At 38.4% G+C, this 18839-nt stretch overlaps 1 protein-coding gene across 5 annotated transcripts in view; it reads left to right on the top strand.

Annotated features, from left to right (window-relative positions):
• Positions 1–18839, top strand: part of LOC113987750 (myosin VIIA and Rab interacting protein) — a 213766-nt gene that overhangs the window by 191770 nt on the left and 3157 nt on the right. For 2 of the 5 annotated variants that reach the window (XM_039388288.1, XM_027720796.2), the window contains 6 exons: positions 5106–5168; positions 11287–11481; positions 15504–15665; positions 17336–17440; positions 17536–17596; positions 18388–18506. In XM_039388288.1, coding sequence (XP_039244222.1) covers positions 5106–5168; positions 11287–11481; positions 15504–15665; positions 17336–17440; positions 17536–17596; positions 18388–18506 — 705 coding nt within the window. The remainder of the gene's footprint in view (positions 1–5105; positions 5169–11286; positions 11482–15503; positions 15666–17335; positions 17441–17535; positions 17597–18387; positions 18507–18839) is intronic. The other 3 variants (XM_027720787.2, XM_027720800.2, XM_039388289.1) reach the window with 2 other exon arrangements.

Consider the following 18839-nt stretch of genomic DNA (forward strand, 5'->3'; position numbering starts at 1 on the left):
TTGTAAGGGGAACTTTCTCCACCTGTAGAGAAACAAGCATGCTGCTTTCATTCTTATTCTTGACAGTTGTCCTTAAAGGTAATTTAAAATCTTCTGACACGTGCCTTCTCTCTGGAAATGTGGCTGACCAACATCTTACAATGAAATACTGAAGATGACAGTGCATAGTAACAGTTGTGGCTGTAAGAATCATGACAATCTAAAATACAAAGACATGGCTAAATTCATAAAAGATGCAATATCTTTAAGATGAGTAGATGACATGTGAAGACAAGCATAGAAAATCTATTTTCAGGGAACCAGTAATTTTAGATGCCTTCAGAGCCATATGTCCCAATATGCTGTCTCTTTAAGAAGCCTGATTTTGGAGAATGCATATCTAGGGATTTACAGATCTTTCAGACTAGCACTCAGCATTCTTGGTCACAGACTTCTGACCTGGGCATCAAGTTTCAAATTAGGTATACAGAAGCACTAATTCTGAACCACTAAAAAGAGAGCTGGAGTGCCTACAATCTGCTTTGTGTTCCTGAACATAAATTAAATACTGTACTTTACTCATCTTGCTTATATTTTAGCGAAGTTGCTTGTCTTTGTTTTCTTTAGTCTTCTGTTCTCATAAGCTTATTCTGGAACACATTAGCAACTTTAAATCACTGTGAATTTCTAGTTCTAGTACCCCTCACTATAGAATAAAACTTCAAAAAAAATCTATTGTTTTTGAATCGTTGAAAATTAAGTACCTGGTGCTCATGGAAATCTGACTTTCACCTCTTGGCACCTTTAAAAATTTAGATTTCTGTTTATAATGGAAGCTGGGAATATCATGTAATCACACATTGAGCTGATGCTTTTAAAATCTGATGCTTTTAATATTTAGTATATTAATATCTGAAGCAATGGTAAAAATTGTCACAGCTTGAGTGGAGAATTAGCTTAAGTTGTTGGGAATTTATAGGTTCTCAGTTCTCACTTCAAACTGAGCTTTTGTGTTGTATGTCTGCCTTTAAAATGCAAATTTGAATATGATGACCTTTGAGTTAATTATTTAGTTCATGTGGGGTACTTGAGGAATTTAGGTGGGATTAATTAACACAAGTTAATTTTGTGGCTTAGACTTAAATTTTCTTAGATTTCAGCACAATCATTTTCATTATTTCTCAATTTGTGATTGCCTAACATGGTCTTATGGAAATTCACAGCTCTTGTTTTAAAACAAACGTAGTCCTACAGCAGACTTGTTTTTATGGAAAATATTTTGTGGTTATTACACTACAGAAGTAGTTCATGGTCTTTCAGAGGTGTGCAGAGCCCTGAAAAGCCCATTTGTCTTAGTTGTGCAGTGAATAGCAGTGGTTTTCATCCAAAGCCGTGCTCAGGGCAGAGTTGGCCTTCAGCTCCTCTGCACTTTAGGTGTGAGCAAACCAAAATTCACACTTGTGCAACTTTGTCTTAGTGAAACATCTCGTACGAGCACAATGATTTGCACAGTTGTTTCTGTCGTGCTCATTTTTTTTGTTGTTTTGTTTGTTTGTTTTGGTCGATTTTTTTGCTTTTTTATTCACTCCCCCCAAACGCTAAACAAATGTCTGAAGAGAAAAGCAAAATGTAAATCCCCTTGGAAGTATCTTAATGATACCGATCCTGAGAATGGCAAGCATGATAAATAGGATGTATTTAGTTCATGCTCTCCTCTGTCCATTCTCTTTCTCTTTTAATGCTTTCATGAAGATAAATAGGTTGGGTCTGTGTTTCACAGTATATGCCAGAATTACATTCTAGAAGGCAATTTTGGCAGGCTGCGTTTTGAATGCATTCTATCACTGTTACCACTTTATCAGAAGCTATAGAGATACTGTTTAAAAAACAGAATAGACCCTGCCATTTTTGCAATTTGACTCATAGCATAAAAATTGAATTAGTTGTTTAAACCTTGTGTTTTTCTTTTTGTTTCCTTCTACTTTGTTCTACAATTTGCTTAAGATATGCTAATGAGCAAGTGAGTTTAACTTCAGTAGTAACGTTGAGTTTCTCTCCTATTTGCATTTAATCCCCTTATGCATTTAGTTCTGTTCAGAGAATCTTACAACCAAGGCTTAGTAGTTGTCTGTTGAAATTATTATATGACACCGTAGCTCTTTTCTGAATGACAACCTCTAAGTGAGTTTGTTAAGTAGCACAGTGGGATCCCGTTTCCTAAGTGAAACCTCCTGAGTTTCTTGACAGTATGAATAACAGCATAAATAATCTTTCCATAAAATATTTATGCTTTCATTCCCTGGAAAAAATTTCTTTCTCTTTGATTTTATAAAGCTTTATTTTGGGAAAGGTTTGTACTACAAACAACATTTTAATGTGCATTTGTGCCAGAGGCCTATATTCTTTGATCCAAGTACATCTTTCATTTTTCACCAGGTAAATTAGCACTGTACAGCTACTGGTATAATGAGATTGACACTTGCTAGAAAGTCTGCCTGGCCTCTCTCTTTAGCAAGAGCAGTAGCCAGTAGCTGTGCATGTGGGTGCATGTTACGGCAGCAGCAGAGACAGCCAGGTCCCTGGTGTGGTGTATGCTGGTGCCTGTGCCTGGAGCTGGCCTTGGAGAGGGTGGCCAGGGCTCAGGAAGGGAGGTCAGGTAAGGGAGGTCTCATGGGACTTGGTCAGTGGAGTAGTATATGCTCACAGCCTTGATGGAGCTGGAGAATGGTGTTGGACATGCACATCAGTGAATCTCTCCTGTGTATCACAGACCTGTTAAAGCATCACAGTAGGGTAATGTTACACCCTACAGCAGTACTAAAATAACGAGACTGAGCCTGTGTGTCCTGGTGGCTGGACTTCTGTTAGTCATTTGTGCCGGTGCATGCACTGCCCTCAAAGAGCATGATGCCGTAGTTTTTGTGATCGTTATCTTGCAACTCCCTGAACTCCTGGCTATTTTGGCTGGTTTGTTGGTCCGGGCAGGGGTTAATAGGAAACTGCCATCCAGCTTCATATGCTGGAAGCTTTAGAAGTGTCTGAGTAAAAGTTCCTAAAGGAGTCAGAACCACATGGATCTCTTAAGCAAGAAAACATGATAGTGTAAGTATAGTAGCTTTACTACATTGCTACCAATATGACAATAATGCTGAAAAATGTAGTACAGTGATATCTTCCTGGGTTAACAGCTTAGAAGATATTTATGTGTCTTTTGTTTCACATTTTTGTATGCAAGGTGCTCAGACTAATTCTTGTGTTTTCATGGATCATTGCTTTTAAGATTATGTTAATTATCCGGGCAGTCTCCCAAAGTCCAGGGTTGAAAACTGAATGTCGGCATCATTGTAAAAAGTGATCTCTAAGGTTTATGAACTGCAGATAATCTATGCACAGGATTTTGAATGACAGCAGAGAAAAAAAAGATTTTGGTTCAGAAAGGTGAAACAGTGGCTTTTTTGTCTAAAAGAGGTATGATACAATAATCTTCAAATTGGGCTAGTAGATCCAAAGTTTTAAGTTCTTAATTTAAGAAAGCAGTCAAGTATATGTTCAGTTCTAAACTGAGGATTAAGTGGTTTGCTGGATAAAAATCCCATTTAAGATGTTTCTCCCATGTATTAGTTATCACTCTTTAATATGAAATATGAAGTTGATCCTAAGTTTATTTTGTCAAAATCTGAGTCTTCGGTTTCAAGAATTGAGACCACAAGCATTTATTTTTTTTAAAGTTTTCAAAAGTGAGCAGTGATGTTTGTGGTCCTTCAATTCTGACACTTTCTGGGCTCAATATAGTTCCATAAACAGTGATGTAGACAGACCATCTGAGATGCCTCAGAGTGTCCCACAGGGCCTTAAGCTGCTAATCCAAAGCAAAAATGCAGCTCCCAGGTCCATGTCATATCTGACAGTGCTGTTTCAAAATCCTCACATACTTCAAGCTGTTTCAAATTGCACTTTGTCTGTGTTTGAGCGACTGAATCAAAGCCCTGTGGAATCTACCAGGAGAAGTAGAAACTTCTGGTGAAACTTCAGCTGGCTTCACACGGGGAATGCAGTGTCTTTGTCAAGCATTCTTTCTATAGTCTCAATTTTGATACTTACATGCATGAACACCCAAGCCAGCTCTGTCCAGTATGCATGCAAGGGGAATCTCCTTCAGTCCTCTGATCACCAAATATTTATTTACTTAGGGAGAAAATGTACCAGCCATTTTTCAGGTACAGTTGCAGAAAATCAGTGAAGACTGGTGTAAGCTGCTGGAAAAAATAGTGGGAAAATAGACTGGAACAAAAAAATTACTATTTTCTTGTCTTCTTCTGTAAGCTGCCCAGAGACTTGGCACTGAAAGTTGAGGTCTTTCAGATATAGCTGGAAGAGTTTCAAGGAAATGCTGCTTCTCAGCTGGAAGATACTTCTGTCCCAGCACAGCCAACAGGGTAACTGTGGTTTCATCATTATTTCAAGGCAAAACCAGTCAGTTTAATTTAAACAGGCCTATGTAAATTAGGGGGATTATGGTAAGCCTACTGACTGGTCACTGAAGAGTACTACTTTGAAGGGTTTTACTTGTTTGTTTTGGGACAGTGAGTCCAGGAGAGGGACAGCAGCAAACAGTAGGAAGTGATTTGGCACAAGACATCTTACTTAATTTAGCCCAGGTGTTTCCCACATTAGCATCTGACTGTAGCCTAAGTGAGGTACAGACCCTTTTGTAAGTAGGAATACCACAGTGTCCAACTTGGAATCATGTAGACCCCAAAATTGAAGATAGCTGGCTTTTATTCTTCTGCTGCAAAAGTATTTTTCCATTGCTAGTGCCACTTTGTTTTGTGATGGTGGAAATCACTATTTTCCATCTGCTTCATGTGTGATTTGCAATATCTGTCTTAATGAAGTCTTTTATTCTAAATCCCACAAATAAAAATAAATTAGGCATTGCTTTATTTTAAATATATTACTAATAAATGTAAAACCTAAATTTTATGGTATTTTATTCTTGGTAGTTTCTTTATCCTTGTTGTTTATCCTAAAGTTCCCTGTAACTCTTAACCTATATAAATGTTAACCTCTGTAGCTGTTAATGTAACTTTTCTGCCTTTTTATTTAACTGCTTTCCCACTATTTAGGAAAAACAAAAGGCTTTTGATCTTCATTTAAAGCTGCAGTTTTTATCCACTGTATTGCAGCAGGTGAGAAAGCTTTGTTTTGTCTATGTCTTCTTACATCTCTTATGTAGTAAGAGATGCCATGAAGTGATATTGAGGGTTTCCACATTTCCCAACCAACATTCTCAAACTCAAAATGTTTTCCTGAAAATATCAGGCCTGAAAAATCATACCTTTTGGCCACAATCAATAATCATTGCAGAAAATTACTTTATAATCACATCTAGCCATATATTATGATGGGAGCAATGAGCATGAAGTAAACATGTGGAGCAGACTGGCTCTCTTGTTTGTTTTTGTGATGAGAATTTGGTTTTATCAGTAGAGAAGAACACAAGACAAAGATAAGGTGTATGATCTTTCTGTTCTCATGTACTCACCTGTATTAAGAAATCTGGAAGGAAATTTTCTGACCATAGCGGTCTTCAAAAATCTTTCTAAGATCCCAATTTAAAAAAAAAAATCAAAACCCTTAATTCATTGTAGAGTTTGTACGTGGTGAGTAGATATTTTTTTACTTTACTGCTAGTGTCTGTTGCTTATCATTCTTCTACATTGAAAGAGAATTCATATTCTATGCTATTTGAGTCTCAGGTTATGAGGATCAGATATTAAAACAGATTTTCATTATATTCCCTGAGCAAACATATGCTTATATTTTAAAATATATGCTGTTTTTAGCATGTCATATATCATTCTCTCCATCATAAAATAAGAATCACTTTTTAGTGTCAAAAGTTGATGCTTAATTTAGCAAACCACTTCTCCTTTTAACTTTTTCTTTTTTCCTTACTCTCAGATTTAAATTCTGTTCTATGAATTTTAATCATCTTTTCATTATCTTGGTCTTAGTTTGTAAAAATATCGAGGGCGATTTTAAAGTGAAATTATTTTTCCATTTGTGCAATGTCATCAGCCTGTGTCCATTGTGGATTTTATAATGTAAATATATCCATTTTCAACTTAGCCCATAATATTTCACCTCTTGGAAAATCACTTCCTTTCCCATGATTATAGGCAACTTGTCTCTAGAAATAAGGCATTACAAATTAATAGGCATAACATCTGTAACTACATTAGGATAGTGGATTGAATTAGTAAAAATATAATATTCACAGCCACCTAGCACAAAGAGAGGCTGTATTTCTCTGTGTTGTACTTTGGAGAATGTCACTAGAATAATAGCTCTCAGTCTGTAAGATAATTATTTTTGTAAAAGAGTGCCCATAAATGAAGATATTGACATTAAAGGTCAAGACCAGAAGTCTTAAACTTGCACAGAAGAGTAATTCCTTAATATCACAGTTTATCATAGTATACTTGTCTTCCATCAAATATCAAGGCAAATTTTAGCTTTTTTTTTACCCCACAGTCTTTGTGGTAATGAGTGGTTACAGCTCACTTTTAGGAAAAAGATCTTTTGAAGGTCAGGGTTGATGACTGCCACAGGCAGCTGGACACTGATGTCTCTGTTCCTCCCACACTGTGACTTGTGTCTCAGACCTTGCTTGCCTGTGAAGGACTTTTGTTGGGCTTTTCAGGGCCTTCTCAAAGCTGTACAGTGAACTCCCATAGGGTGGGGAGATGAGGGAGGCAGGTTTGGGGATTTACTTTCGTTGTCATCAGGCTTGGATTCAGTCAGGTTACTCTGAAAGGACAAATTAATCAGTGGCAAAGCAAAACTTGACTCCTCCCCAGCACCCCTCAACTCCCTACGAAAAAATGGGGGATATCAACTGCACAACAGGCACGCGACTCAGAGCGTGATATAATGCCTTGAGACTGGAGATAAAAATGATTGCACCACAAGTAATCAAGAATGGGGACAATATGCCAGGGCTGCCAGTGATGGAAAGGTGTTCTTGCTCTGCTTCTTGATCTAACTGTTGCTGTCACTGCTCTCTGTTGAATTGCAAGTCACTGCCTCCCATGCCAGTTTAAAGGAACCTAGAGATGACATAATGTTATAGTAGCAGAAAAAGAGAAAATGCAATGTGGAGAAAAAAATAGTGCAAGTGATGGAGAACTTCACTATTTTAAGAGCAGTAAAAAAAAAAGCAATAATGTTCATGCTAAGGAAATGATGTGAAAATGTCCTAGGCTGCTGAGATGCATACGAGGACTTAATGTTCCCCTTGTATCTACAAACTTGTAGCAGTTTGGATATTTACATTGCTTTCATTTTATCATCCTGCTGTCCTTCAGTTACTCATCATCCTTTGTGCAAGAATATAAAAGAATAGTCTATAAAGCACCTTCCAGTGTAGCATGCTTGAGTAAAACAACAAAGGAAATATTGGCAGCATCAGCAGGAAAAGGAAAGAAAGACAGCAGAAAGGAAGGGGAAGTGGCTAATAGTCAGCAAGAGGTAGCTTAGACCACTGAAACACAATCTTCTCAGAACAAGAATCCTTTCCATCTGTCAAATCACACACAGAAATGACAGTAAAGAAGTTTTCCAAGATGTTTGTTATATTCAATGCACACATATATGTATATGTGCTTGCATACACACACTTTTTTATTATTTCATTGGTTTTAAAAATCAACCACAAAGAACTCAGGGAAATTGAGCATCTCCTTTTGACTGTGTCTTTAATGTATTTGTGACTATGGACATTAATTATCACAAAAAGGATAAATGCATGTTTTCCTCATTTCATTAAACTCTTAGTCTCGAATTCAGTAAAAAAAATGAAATTCTCATAATTACTAGAAACATTCAAATTTGGATCTGCTGAATTGATTTGATTGGGGAGGACTGGTGTTAATTCAGAAGTAGGGTATCACTGTTGAAATCAGTGTTTCAAGAACAATGGTTGCATTTAGCTTTTCTGTGCTAGATATTTGTAATAGAGATTTCTTCCTACATCTACCACATCCCTATTAGTTCTCTGACCTGCTTGACAAGGAAAGTCTTGATCATGGCGTGACAGCTGTCCTTCTGAATCACTTAGACATGTTAATAATGACCTTTCCTGCAAGGGCAAGACAAATTAGCCAAGAAGTCTTTAGAGCAATTTGAAATGTCCACCTACCAGGATGATCTTGGTGTGCGTGTGCTTGTGAATTTTAGGTGATTTTTATATGACCTCATAAATCCTAAGATTGACATAGGTGAGTGGGGAGAGGATTGTGAAGTACTAAAACCTGGGACATGTTTTATTTTTTATATTATTTTTTTAATTTATTTTGGTTTTTTCCCCTTACAGGTGTTAAGTAATTATATCTAGAGTACCCCACTAGATTTGCAAACTGACCATGTTGGAACATGAGCTGTTTTAACAGCTTTTGACAGTTGCTCAAAAAAGAGGCTAAAAAGCAGGCAAAACCATTAACTGAATATCCAGTCTTTCCAATTTGAGAACCCTTGAACTCCCTACGTGTTGATTTTATGTTTCCCTCAGGGAGATATTAATCTCTTCTTGCTTCTCTGTAAAATACAGCCCAGGTACAGCTGAATTCTAAATACCTTTTAGCAGAAAATTTTCACAAATGTTAGATTTAAATACATTGAAATATTGCTTGTGGTCTTAAGTTTTGGGAGACCTACTCTCCAGATGTATTCTAAGGAAAATCAATTTTGCTTGCCATGTATTTCTTTTCAGTGTTTAAACTCTAGTCCTGTATCTTTGTTATACTTTAAAAGCAGATGTTTCACAAGCTTACATTAAAAAGCTTTAATGTTGTGACTCCTGTGTCTAGATACTTGCAGGCTGGGATTGAGATACATTCAGTGATGCCCACACTTTAAAAACATTCATCTAGTTGCCTTATGCAGTGTTTAATGGGAAGCAAATCTTCAGTTTTAAAAATGGAACTGTGTCTGCCACTAAGAACTTACCTCCAAATTCTAGAAAAACTAAAAATCACATTTCTGCACCTGCAGAGGTTTAGACTGGACTTCAGGAGGCATTTCTTCACTGTTGAGTTGATCAAACACTGGCTTCCTAGAGAGGTGATCAATGCCCAAACCTGTCAGTGTTTAAGAGGCTTTTGGACAATGTCCTTAACAATGTGCTTTAACTTTTGGTCAACGCTAAATTGGTCAGGTGGCTGGACTAGGTGATCATTGATCATCTTCCAAATGAAAAATAATCTGTTTTATTCTGTTCTTTCCTGTTGAGCTTTTTTTCCTCTATCCATTACCTATTGAGAAGGTAGGGTATTTTTTACTCAAAATCTTGATTTCACAAAGATTTCTATCACAGACCACTTTACCTGGAAAACAAAAAAAACTCTTTTGTAGTAACTAGTCTGTAAAAATGCCAATATGTATTCTCGTATTCTGGTATAAAACCACTTCTTTCTAATTTAATTTAATATTTTTTTGAAATCCATCATTAACTACAAAGGATAATAAAAATTTAAGAAATAATGAACACTAGAGTAAGGCTACAGTTCATGAAATGGAGAACATACATCAGTAAAGATGATGAAGAAAATGTAGTGTCTGGCCTTTATCCTTTTTTTTCCACTACTCACAGAATAGAATAAGAATCAGGTACTTGTAGAAGCAAATAATAAAACAAAGTAACATTGATTTCCTCTTCTGTCCTATAAAATTATTGATCTGTTTTTAACCTAATTGGCTCTTGTGAAAATAAATGGAAAAAACAGTAGGCTATTTATGGGGTTCAAGTATTTTTTCTCAGCAAGAGAGTCCTAGGCCTGCTTGTTCAGGGCTCTGTTGGCTGTCCTAACAAGCTAAAGGTCTGAGTGCTGTAGCATACTGTATTTGCCTTGTTCTTCTTCTCTTTAATCTCATGTTTCTAATTATTTCTTGTAATTCAGAGAAGGTACATTGCTAAAGATGTCTTAATGTCTTGATACACAACAATTGAGTACCTACTGTTAAAAAAGTAGTTTGTCAGTGAAAGTCTTATCTAACATAAAAACAGACAGCTGATTAAAGGAAAGAGATAAAAGAGGTTTTCCAGTTTAGCCCACCAGAGTTTGGGGGAATCAAATGACCGTTATTTCTCCTATATCCTGCCTATAGATATTTTTAATCAGTTATACTTTCCTGCACTATATAATTTACTACATAGAATCCAAAGACTGTCTGTTACCTCAATATGGATCTGCAGATATTTTGTTTGTGAGAAAATTTACAGATGGTTGGGCCCTTAATTCACATGCATAAGTGTTTGCAGGTTTGAGGAATTAATTAAATTTTGGTCTAAATTTCCCACACTTTCTTTTAGGCAAAGCAGCACTAAAGGAATTGCACATATATTCAGTGACAGTATTTGTATTGGCTTTGACAAGCTTTGGCTCAATCTCCGAGCTGTATAGTTTGGATGTTGAGCCTGGTGCTTGAAGATACATCATATGAAATTTTATTGCCATCGGAAGTTGTCCTGAAGCTTAAGGCTATGTGAGAATCAGAATCAGGACAGTTAATTACAAATTACAAGTAAGAAACAATGATAAAAACGTTTTCAGTTGTTTCAAAAAATGGATAAAGCTGCATGCTTTTCCTTCATATTTGATATGTTATTTCATAAATATTTTTTTTAAAAAGGTGAATTGAAATTTTTAAAAAACAAAGATACAAGTGTTTACACACTTATAGCTCAAATTATGGTTATTTGGGGTGATCATTTAATTCATAGCAAGCATTTTAGCAAAATGCTGTCCTCATAGGGCTGCTGAAGATCGCTGTCCCATGTTTGCATCTGCAATGCAATAGCTCCTGGGGATACAGAGACAGATGATTCCAGATGACAGACATCTGTTTGCCAGTATCCAAAAAGGAAAACTGTGTTTTAAAACCTGTTTAAAACACTATTGCAAAACCAGCTTTATCTAGCTCATTTGGATTTTAAAGCTGGATATTTGTGTGCTCCTTTGGGATAAGATTTGGACCATCCCTCCTGTAGAGTTTTTTTGTAGAAGAACTGCATGTGTATGTTATTTTGCATGCTGTAGCAGTGTGCATATGTGAAAAAGGGAGGGAGGAAAAGAGAAGTAGATTACAATACCATTAGATGGTTCTTGTGCCTGTTCGAAGCAGTTAGCCATGGATACGGTTTTAGCATGGCTAAAGCTGTGGCTATTAGCAAGATGATTTATATCTTACCCCTCTGTGCTAATTTAATGCTATTGTTTTCTCTGTCTGCTCTTGTAAACAAAACAGAAGTACTCTGCTGTCTCTCTCTGCAACATATCTACAGAAGTCCTGAAAGTCATCAATGCCACTGAAGAACTAATAGCAGAATCCACCGATCCCTGTGATTTCCCAGATGACATTCAGGACAGAGGAAGAGGGACCCTCCCACTGGGTACAGACCCTGTCAGACTTGATGAGCAGCTCACCACACTGGAAGAAAATGTAAGAACATGAGCCAGTATGTGAAAGAGTCACATGTGTGAGTGATTGTGCCTATGTGTACGTACCAACTTGAACACACAAGCAGCATCAGTGGATGTTCAAAATTAATCTGAGGTTATTAAACAAATATACAAACAGAACAAAAAATCCAGTTTCAACAGGTTCTTAGCTGTGTTGGTGGGTTTATGCATACCTTAAAATATTGTGGGGAGGGGAAGTTGGATGCTTTGGTGTTTACAACTAAATATAGAATCTCTATCTCAAAAGTTAACTTAAGCCCTCCGAATCTCTGTGGCTGTGCAGCTGTGCCATGCCTGGCTGAAACCACACGTCTCCCAGTCTCAGCACAACCTCATTATTCCAAGGGTAGGTGGGGAAAGCATGTCCCCAGCCACACAGAGAAGTGGAGAAGCTCTTCCTCATTCCACACATCCCCAGCACACTGTGCTGAGTACCCAGGGAGCTGGAGCTCCTTGCTACACTGTTAGAAAGTAGGCTGGAGAATCTGAATTAAACAAACTTTTGTTTGGCCACATCCAGATTCATCCTTTTTCATGAGTCCCTGCCATCTGCAAGAGAAAGTACAGTGCTGAATCTTAGGGGGAAGTCACTACTCATTGGAAATTTTTATGCATCCATTTTTATAACCTCTCCTTGCCACCTCTGCTCAACCTTCCCAGGCATCTCACTGTGTCAGCTGAGGTGCTCCTGCTCCTTTTCACTCCCACATGCTGTCCTGGGTGCTGGCATCTCCTGCCCTCCCTCATGGGGCACCAGAGCCACTTGAACCTGCCCCACCATGGAGCTTTCCATGCAGTGGCCCTGCTCCTGGCCCCTCTCTGAGAGGAAAATTCAAAACAAACAAGCAAAATAGGCTTGGAAGCCCTCCCCAGTGGGGCTGAGAGAGCAGGAGAGCAGGATGTGCCCAGGAGAGGCTGGATGTCTGGCAGCTCAGATATGGCCCTCTGCAGAATGATAAAGGCTTCCCATAGCAGTTGCTGCTCTAGTGCCTGGAGAAGGGTGTACCTGAGCTTGTGGGAAGCAAAGTGCCTTCCTTGTGCCACCTACCATGATATCTATGTCATTGTTACATGAGAGATGCGCCCTAACAGCAACTTCTAGCTAACTTTAGTTAATTTTTTTCAGAATAATGGAAGTAGATGAGTAGATGGAGATTCTTCTCTCCCGTGAAATACTAAAGTGTCCTAGCTCCAAACACCACAGAATTCATCTGGCAGGAGAGTGAATATGGAATGAAAATACAAGTCCAGGCTGGACCACATCTTTAGAAAAACTAAGAAATTCTGCAGTACAGAGAGCAATTTGGGAAAATCTGCTCCTACATTTTTTTTCTATAGGGAACTGTGTTGTAAACAATCTTAAGATGCTTTCCCCCCACACATACTTGCACTCTGACAATCCCTCACATCCGTATCGAGCTTTGGCATCTCTGGTGCTGTGGCCCCTAGTGGTTCATTTGGGTCAAGCATTTCTCACTGAGCAGAGAGCAGGCACTGAGGCAGAGCATTCCTTGCTTTGGTGTTGCCCTCACTGCAGCATGTTTCTCAGCTCCCTGCAGAATTCATAAGGTATCCAATTTAGCCTTCCTATGTCCCCACAGTACATCTTTCTGTCACACATGGGACATGAAGTAGGTGGCAAAAACTTCTCAGCTTCAAAATTTCACCACCATACTCCATGGCAGAGTTAAAGAGCCTTTAGAAGTTCAGGAATCCATAACTTTTCCCATTGCAGCTGGAGCCAGATCTACATGCAGCACATCATCTTTGCAGCAAATTCTGGAAGAGGATCTGGGTGTTATAGACACTGTTCATTTTTGCTCTCTCTGTTTTGGAGACTATGCATGCATTAGTGTGGAGAATGTAGGGCCACCTCTACCCACACAAGGTTGGGTTTTAGTGGAAGCTGTACAGAAATGGCGGTAAAATAAATTTCCACCATCTGAATGTGAATGTATAAATAAGGGCATCATTTAGGGGAGTCCTGCAAGGACACCATTGCTGTTGGGAACTGCACCAATTGTTCAGATAAAGAGAATATTCTTTAGAAAAATCTTTTCTTTAGATCTAGCTGGAAAAGTTTCATTAAAATTTAATAAAGGTAGGGACTGAACGAGTTACAGAAACATTGACGACCTTCCTTTCCCACATTTTTCTATCAGTTCTACTTTCTTTAGATATTTTCCCCTCTTGAAAAGTACGTCTTACTTTGCAGAGATTTTTGGTATAGCATTTAAATGCAAATTTTCTTTACTTTTCTAAAGATGCTTCTGTTCAAAATGTTTATTCTTCTTCTTTCTCTAAGCTTTTAGATGTGACAGAGAAATTTTTAGAAAATTGCCTTTTAATCTGAAGTACCTGTGGTATGTCATACCACAAAGATGTATCATTTAAATGAATGGGAAGAATAATTACAACCCACAAAAACAGGATCGTTTCTATTTAAATCAGCATGTTAACTTTATGGACCACCTGTGTCTCCAAGTACTCAGCAAAAATGTTAAATGAGATTACTTATTTGTTCTAGGTATGTTTTCCAAAGATTTCATGCCTGCAGTTAGCCTGTGTTCTTACAAGATGCAATTTGTACAGATATAGTGAATTTGTTTCTTAGGAAAATCACACGCATGAAAAAAACCTATCTACATTTATGCCTTGAAACAACTGATACAAAGGAAAAAAACACTTTTGCAAGCAATTAAGAAACAATAATGAAATAGAAAAATAATAGAAAGTAAACGATTAAATTTTAATCTGGTCATTCTTCAGTCCTTTTGATCCATAAAGTCACAGCATGGCCAGAAATTGTTTGAATACCTGTTATGTCAAAGGACTGCATGATCTAGGAATTGTGGGCAGATACAATGACTGGAGTGAAAAACATGTATGAAATGAAGGTATCAGCTCAAAGATCTGCTTTAGATTCTGTTTGCTTGCCCCCTGAACAATAAAGTGGAGCATAGAACATGTTTAATTCATTTGTAGCAACACAGTCTTTACTGCTGTTACAGTTAGCGAGGCTGCCACTGTGGAAAATCAGAATATATATTTCATTTCCACTGTGCTGTTACCAGCCTCATGGAAACAATCTCTTGGCTAACTAGTAAATAGGCAGAAAGTACAGTATTTTCACATGGTTCTGTGCAGTCTTAAGCACAGATGTCAAAAGTTAATGCTTGAAAATTACCCTTTTCTAAGCGCCAGAGACCTCCATCCAGCTGTGTACCTTAGATTTCTTTGTGAAATAAAAGAAACAATAAAATGCGGTATATCGTGAATTATTGCTCTGAGGAGCTGAATGGAAAATGAAACCTTTAGCTGTAGTTATCATAGGTGTCCTAGGTGGATCAAAATATTAAAAGTTGTTTGTTTTTAGAGAAGAACTCTAAATTAGCAAGTCAGTAATTCTGTCTTATTTGGCCCGGATAAGTCTACTGATCCTCCAAAGATTCACTAAAAGGCCCAGGAGGTGGGAAGGATTTGGCTGCTGCATATTTGGGTGAGAGCAGTATGGGAAGGAAAACTGTTATACATGTAAGCACAGTTAGACTATAAGAAGTTAGTAATTATGTGCTGCTGAACAGTTATTCATGCACCTTTGATTGCCAGAAGGCATTAGGCATGTTTTAATAAATGCAGCTTTATATGAGGCATGATCTGTTGATTTTCCCTTATAGACTTAGGGGGTTTGTTATGCAATTGAATATCAATAATGAAAAAGCAAACTTTTCAACTTTTTTCTTTGCTGGTCAATCTGGAACAAATATGTTTTGGAATACCATTGTAGCACCTATGAAATTTGTAATGCAGCCACCTCATTCCTCCCTTCTCTTTGTGGGCATGTGTGTTTCAGATTATTCCCCCATGCCTTTCTTCTGCCAGGTAAATCTCCCTGTAGTGGGTTAGCAAGCAGGGAAACTCAAAGGTATCATGGAAAATGCAGTCTGATCAAACCTCCATGCCCACAAAACATTGACATCTCTCCCTGCTTTGGCCCTGCAGGTGTACCTGACAGCCAGCACGGTGTACGGGCTGGAGGGGCAGCTGACCAACCTGGAAGACGCCGCACGCAAGATCAACAGTGTTACTGAAGAATCTGAGCTGGCCGATCTGGAGGATCAGGTGGCCACAGCAGCTGCCCAGGTTCATCATGCAGAGCTTCAGGTGAGGACAGCAGCTCCTCCCTATCTGCAGTTTTCCCACTGCCTTGCCTAGCACTCACCTCACTGCACACACTTGCTTTGAATATTCTTTTGTACTGCAGCAGTCTGATGATTTAAGGATGCTGACTGCATCACATGAGCTGAGCAAAGCATAACTGAGATGTGTAACTCAGCCCAGGCAGATGTACTCTGTTTGTTTGTTTCTTCCCTCAGCTTATTTTTGGACATGGGAGTGCAGCAGCCTGTTATTGCAATGCTAACACCGAACAACTCCTTGCTGCCCGGCAGCTCACGTGGTGCGCTCTGTGTCATGTGTGTGGCTGTGGTCAGGCTGCAAATACAGTCATAGGCAGGCAGTTTATCTAATCAGCAAATTGTAAAGCACTTCCCAAAAGAAACCAGTGTTGGCAGCTTTCTATTGACAAAGGCCAATGCCAGTCAGAGGCTGAGCCAAGCACAGGGCCTAGCACTTGCAAGCCTACCTTGGGGTTTAGGCGCTAAGCAGCACACATCCCAGCCAAAAGGCACTAGCTTTTGTGGGATGCAATCTAGCATCACTCTAGCAGGCTCCAGAAGTTCTAGGGCTCAGAACACATCGTGATCTGGTGCTAAAAGCTGAACAAGGTAATGCTGCCAGACCTCAGGGTTCTGACACTGCTTGCAGGTCACTGTCAGTGATTTCACTGACCGGTCTGTATCCAGCGGGACACCCTGAACTGCCTGTGACAGGGTCTAATAGGAAGTAGCTGATGATTTTACTCAACAGAAGCATGCTCAATTCAGGACTGAGCAATAATCTGAGAGTCTGACTTCTCCCTGATGCCAGAAGTGCATTGTCACACTAGTTGGCAAACTGGCAGTGATGTTTTGTTGGCTTTGGTCATTATTTTATAAATCTGTTAATGGAGGTGACCAGTGAGGAGGAGAGAGGCCTAAGCTATGCAAGGAGGATGGCAAAGAGGCCAATGGAAGGTCTTCTGCAGAATGAACAGCTTCAGGTGTTGTGAATCAGGATTCAGATTATATATGTCTGACTTCTTTGATACTTTTTTCCCTTTTGTCAACACTTTTTTCCATTACTCCCAATATCAGACTACTTTCTCCCAAGCAATTTAGTTTCCATTCAGTGTTTTTATATAGTGTGTGCCTGCATGTTTGTGCTTGATATACATATACATTTAAATTATAAATATGTAAGATCAAATGTTTAGATTTTGTGACAGAGGATGTACTTTGCATGAAATTAAATTTGAGTTAGGAAATGTGTCCCATGAAGTCATTCTTTGAATGTAGCCTTTGAAAAACACAGTTTGAATGAAATTGTGATTATGCAGCTAAAGGTAACTGGGAGATGGCAGATGCAGGTTTTCTCTCCTCCTTTCTTTTTTTCCTCAAAAGGAGTAAAATGCCTCTTCCTTGGATTCACAAGGTAGGTTGGATTGTTCTTTTACTCCATCTTTACTAACAAATTAAGCCCCTTTTAACATCAAGACTAAAGAATTCAGGGAAGTGTCAGAATTGCTGAAGAAGTTAGCCACCTGTTTATATTTTTTTAATAAAGAGGATTTGACTGGGGGAGGGTTATATTTTAGTAGTGGCATCCACAGTAATTTTAAAACTTCTTTTCCCCCCTCCCCATCTGTCTGTCTCTCTCTTTTATTTTCTTTGAAGATTTCAGATATTGAGAGCAGAATATCAGCTCTCACTGTTGCAGGCTTGAACGTGGCTCCCTGTGTTCGCCTGACAAGGAAACGGGATCAAAAGCAAACAAACCAGGTGCCAGAACATTATGTAGTATTCAAAAATACATTGGGGAAATCTTGCCTCTTTTTCTATAATGGAGTTGAGTAATGCATATGTGTTATTTACAGATGCATACAATAGACACATCAAGACAGCAGAGGAGAAAACTTCCAGCTCCACCAATAAAAGGTGCGCTTCAATTATTATGTACATTAGAGAGAGAGACTCTCTTTATAAGGTTCGATATAATGTATGGTTCAGCAAAGTAGGGGAAAGATTGTGTTACAAAATCAAAGCCTAAATATGTCCATCCTCCTCATTTTCCATTGTACTTGCATTATACAATATACCCATTTGTCATATTAAAAAACATCACCACTTTCTCTTCAGTGAGAGTTGTGACAGTGGCAAAAAAATAAAAACAAAAGCAGAAGGCTGGAAAAAGAAATGCTGAGGAATGCTGAATACTTGAAAGAGGCATGCTACCCCTCCAGCATACGTGGGGTTAGTTTGTGACACCCAAGTGATCACAGTGACCAAAAGCCAATGGCCACCCTCCACAATCCACCACTTTCTTAAAGCCTGTGTTTGCTAATTTCAGTCCATATGATGTGGCTCAGCAATGTTCCTGGTATGTTATGCAATGGCTGTGAATTTGCTTTATAAAATAAAGTGCTTTTTTTCTGTTTTCTCCTTTTGTTTTTTTTTTTTTTTTTAGCCCCATGGTGCGTTATCTCTGACAGTTCTAGGACCCAATTCACCTTGCATTACTCTTTTGTAATTCCACAGATTGACATAGCCTCAAACTTTAATAAATTTGGAGTACCACAGCCTGCTGTTTTTAATTTAAATTAAATCCAGCTTTCCTCATACATCTTAGGGGAGGTTTTATCTCTCTGGAAGCTGTGACTCTTCGTAAGTACTTTTACATCTGCTTCAATCTCTTATGTGAAAAATCTCCCTTTTTGTGTCTTTCTCAGGTGAAACAATAGATGGTTCTCCAGTTACCACTGTCAGAACGTTTAACAGAAACTTCATGCTTCAAGGATCTCTAACACAAAGAACTAAAGAGAGGAAAAGCACTGCCAAGGACTTAATGGTAAACAAATGTTTTTAAAACTCTGTTAAAAGCAGTAAATAGAGAGATAGCAGTATGTGTGTAGGCAGCTATATTTCAGCATCTTCACAAAACATCTCTTGATAGTTTGAGGAAAAAAAAAATAGAGACTGCTGAGGCAGCTCTAAGGAAATCTGACCAGTGTCCTGGAAGATGTACACCATAGTATAGCAGCTCCTGAATGTCAGCCTGTGAAAATGTACCTGGCTGCCAGCTCTCCAGGAATGTGCTACCCTTACTTTTAAAAAAATAAATAAATTAGTGTTCCCCTGCAATTCAGACTTCTGAAACAGACCCTCACAGAACCAGCTGCAC

Source organism: Pipra filicauda, unplaced genomic scaffold (genome assembly GCF_003945595.2).
Source record: "Pipra filicauda isolate LSUMZ 115617 unplaced genomic scaffold, ASM394559v2 scaffold62_size3274119_pilon, whole genome shotgun sequence".
NCBI lineage: Eukaryota > Metazoa > Chordata > Aves > Passeriformes > Pipridae > Pipra > Pipra filicauda.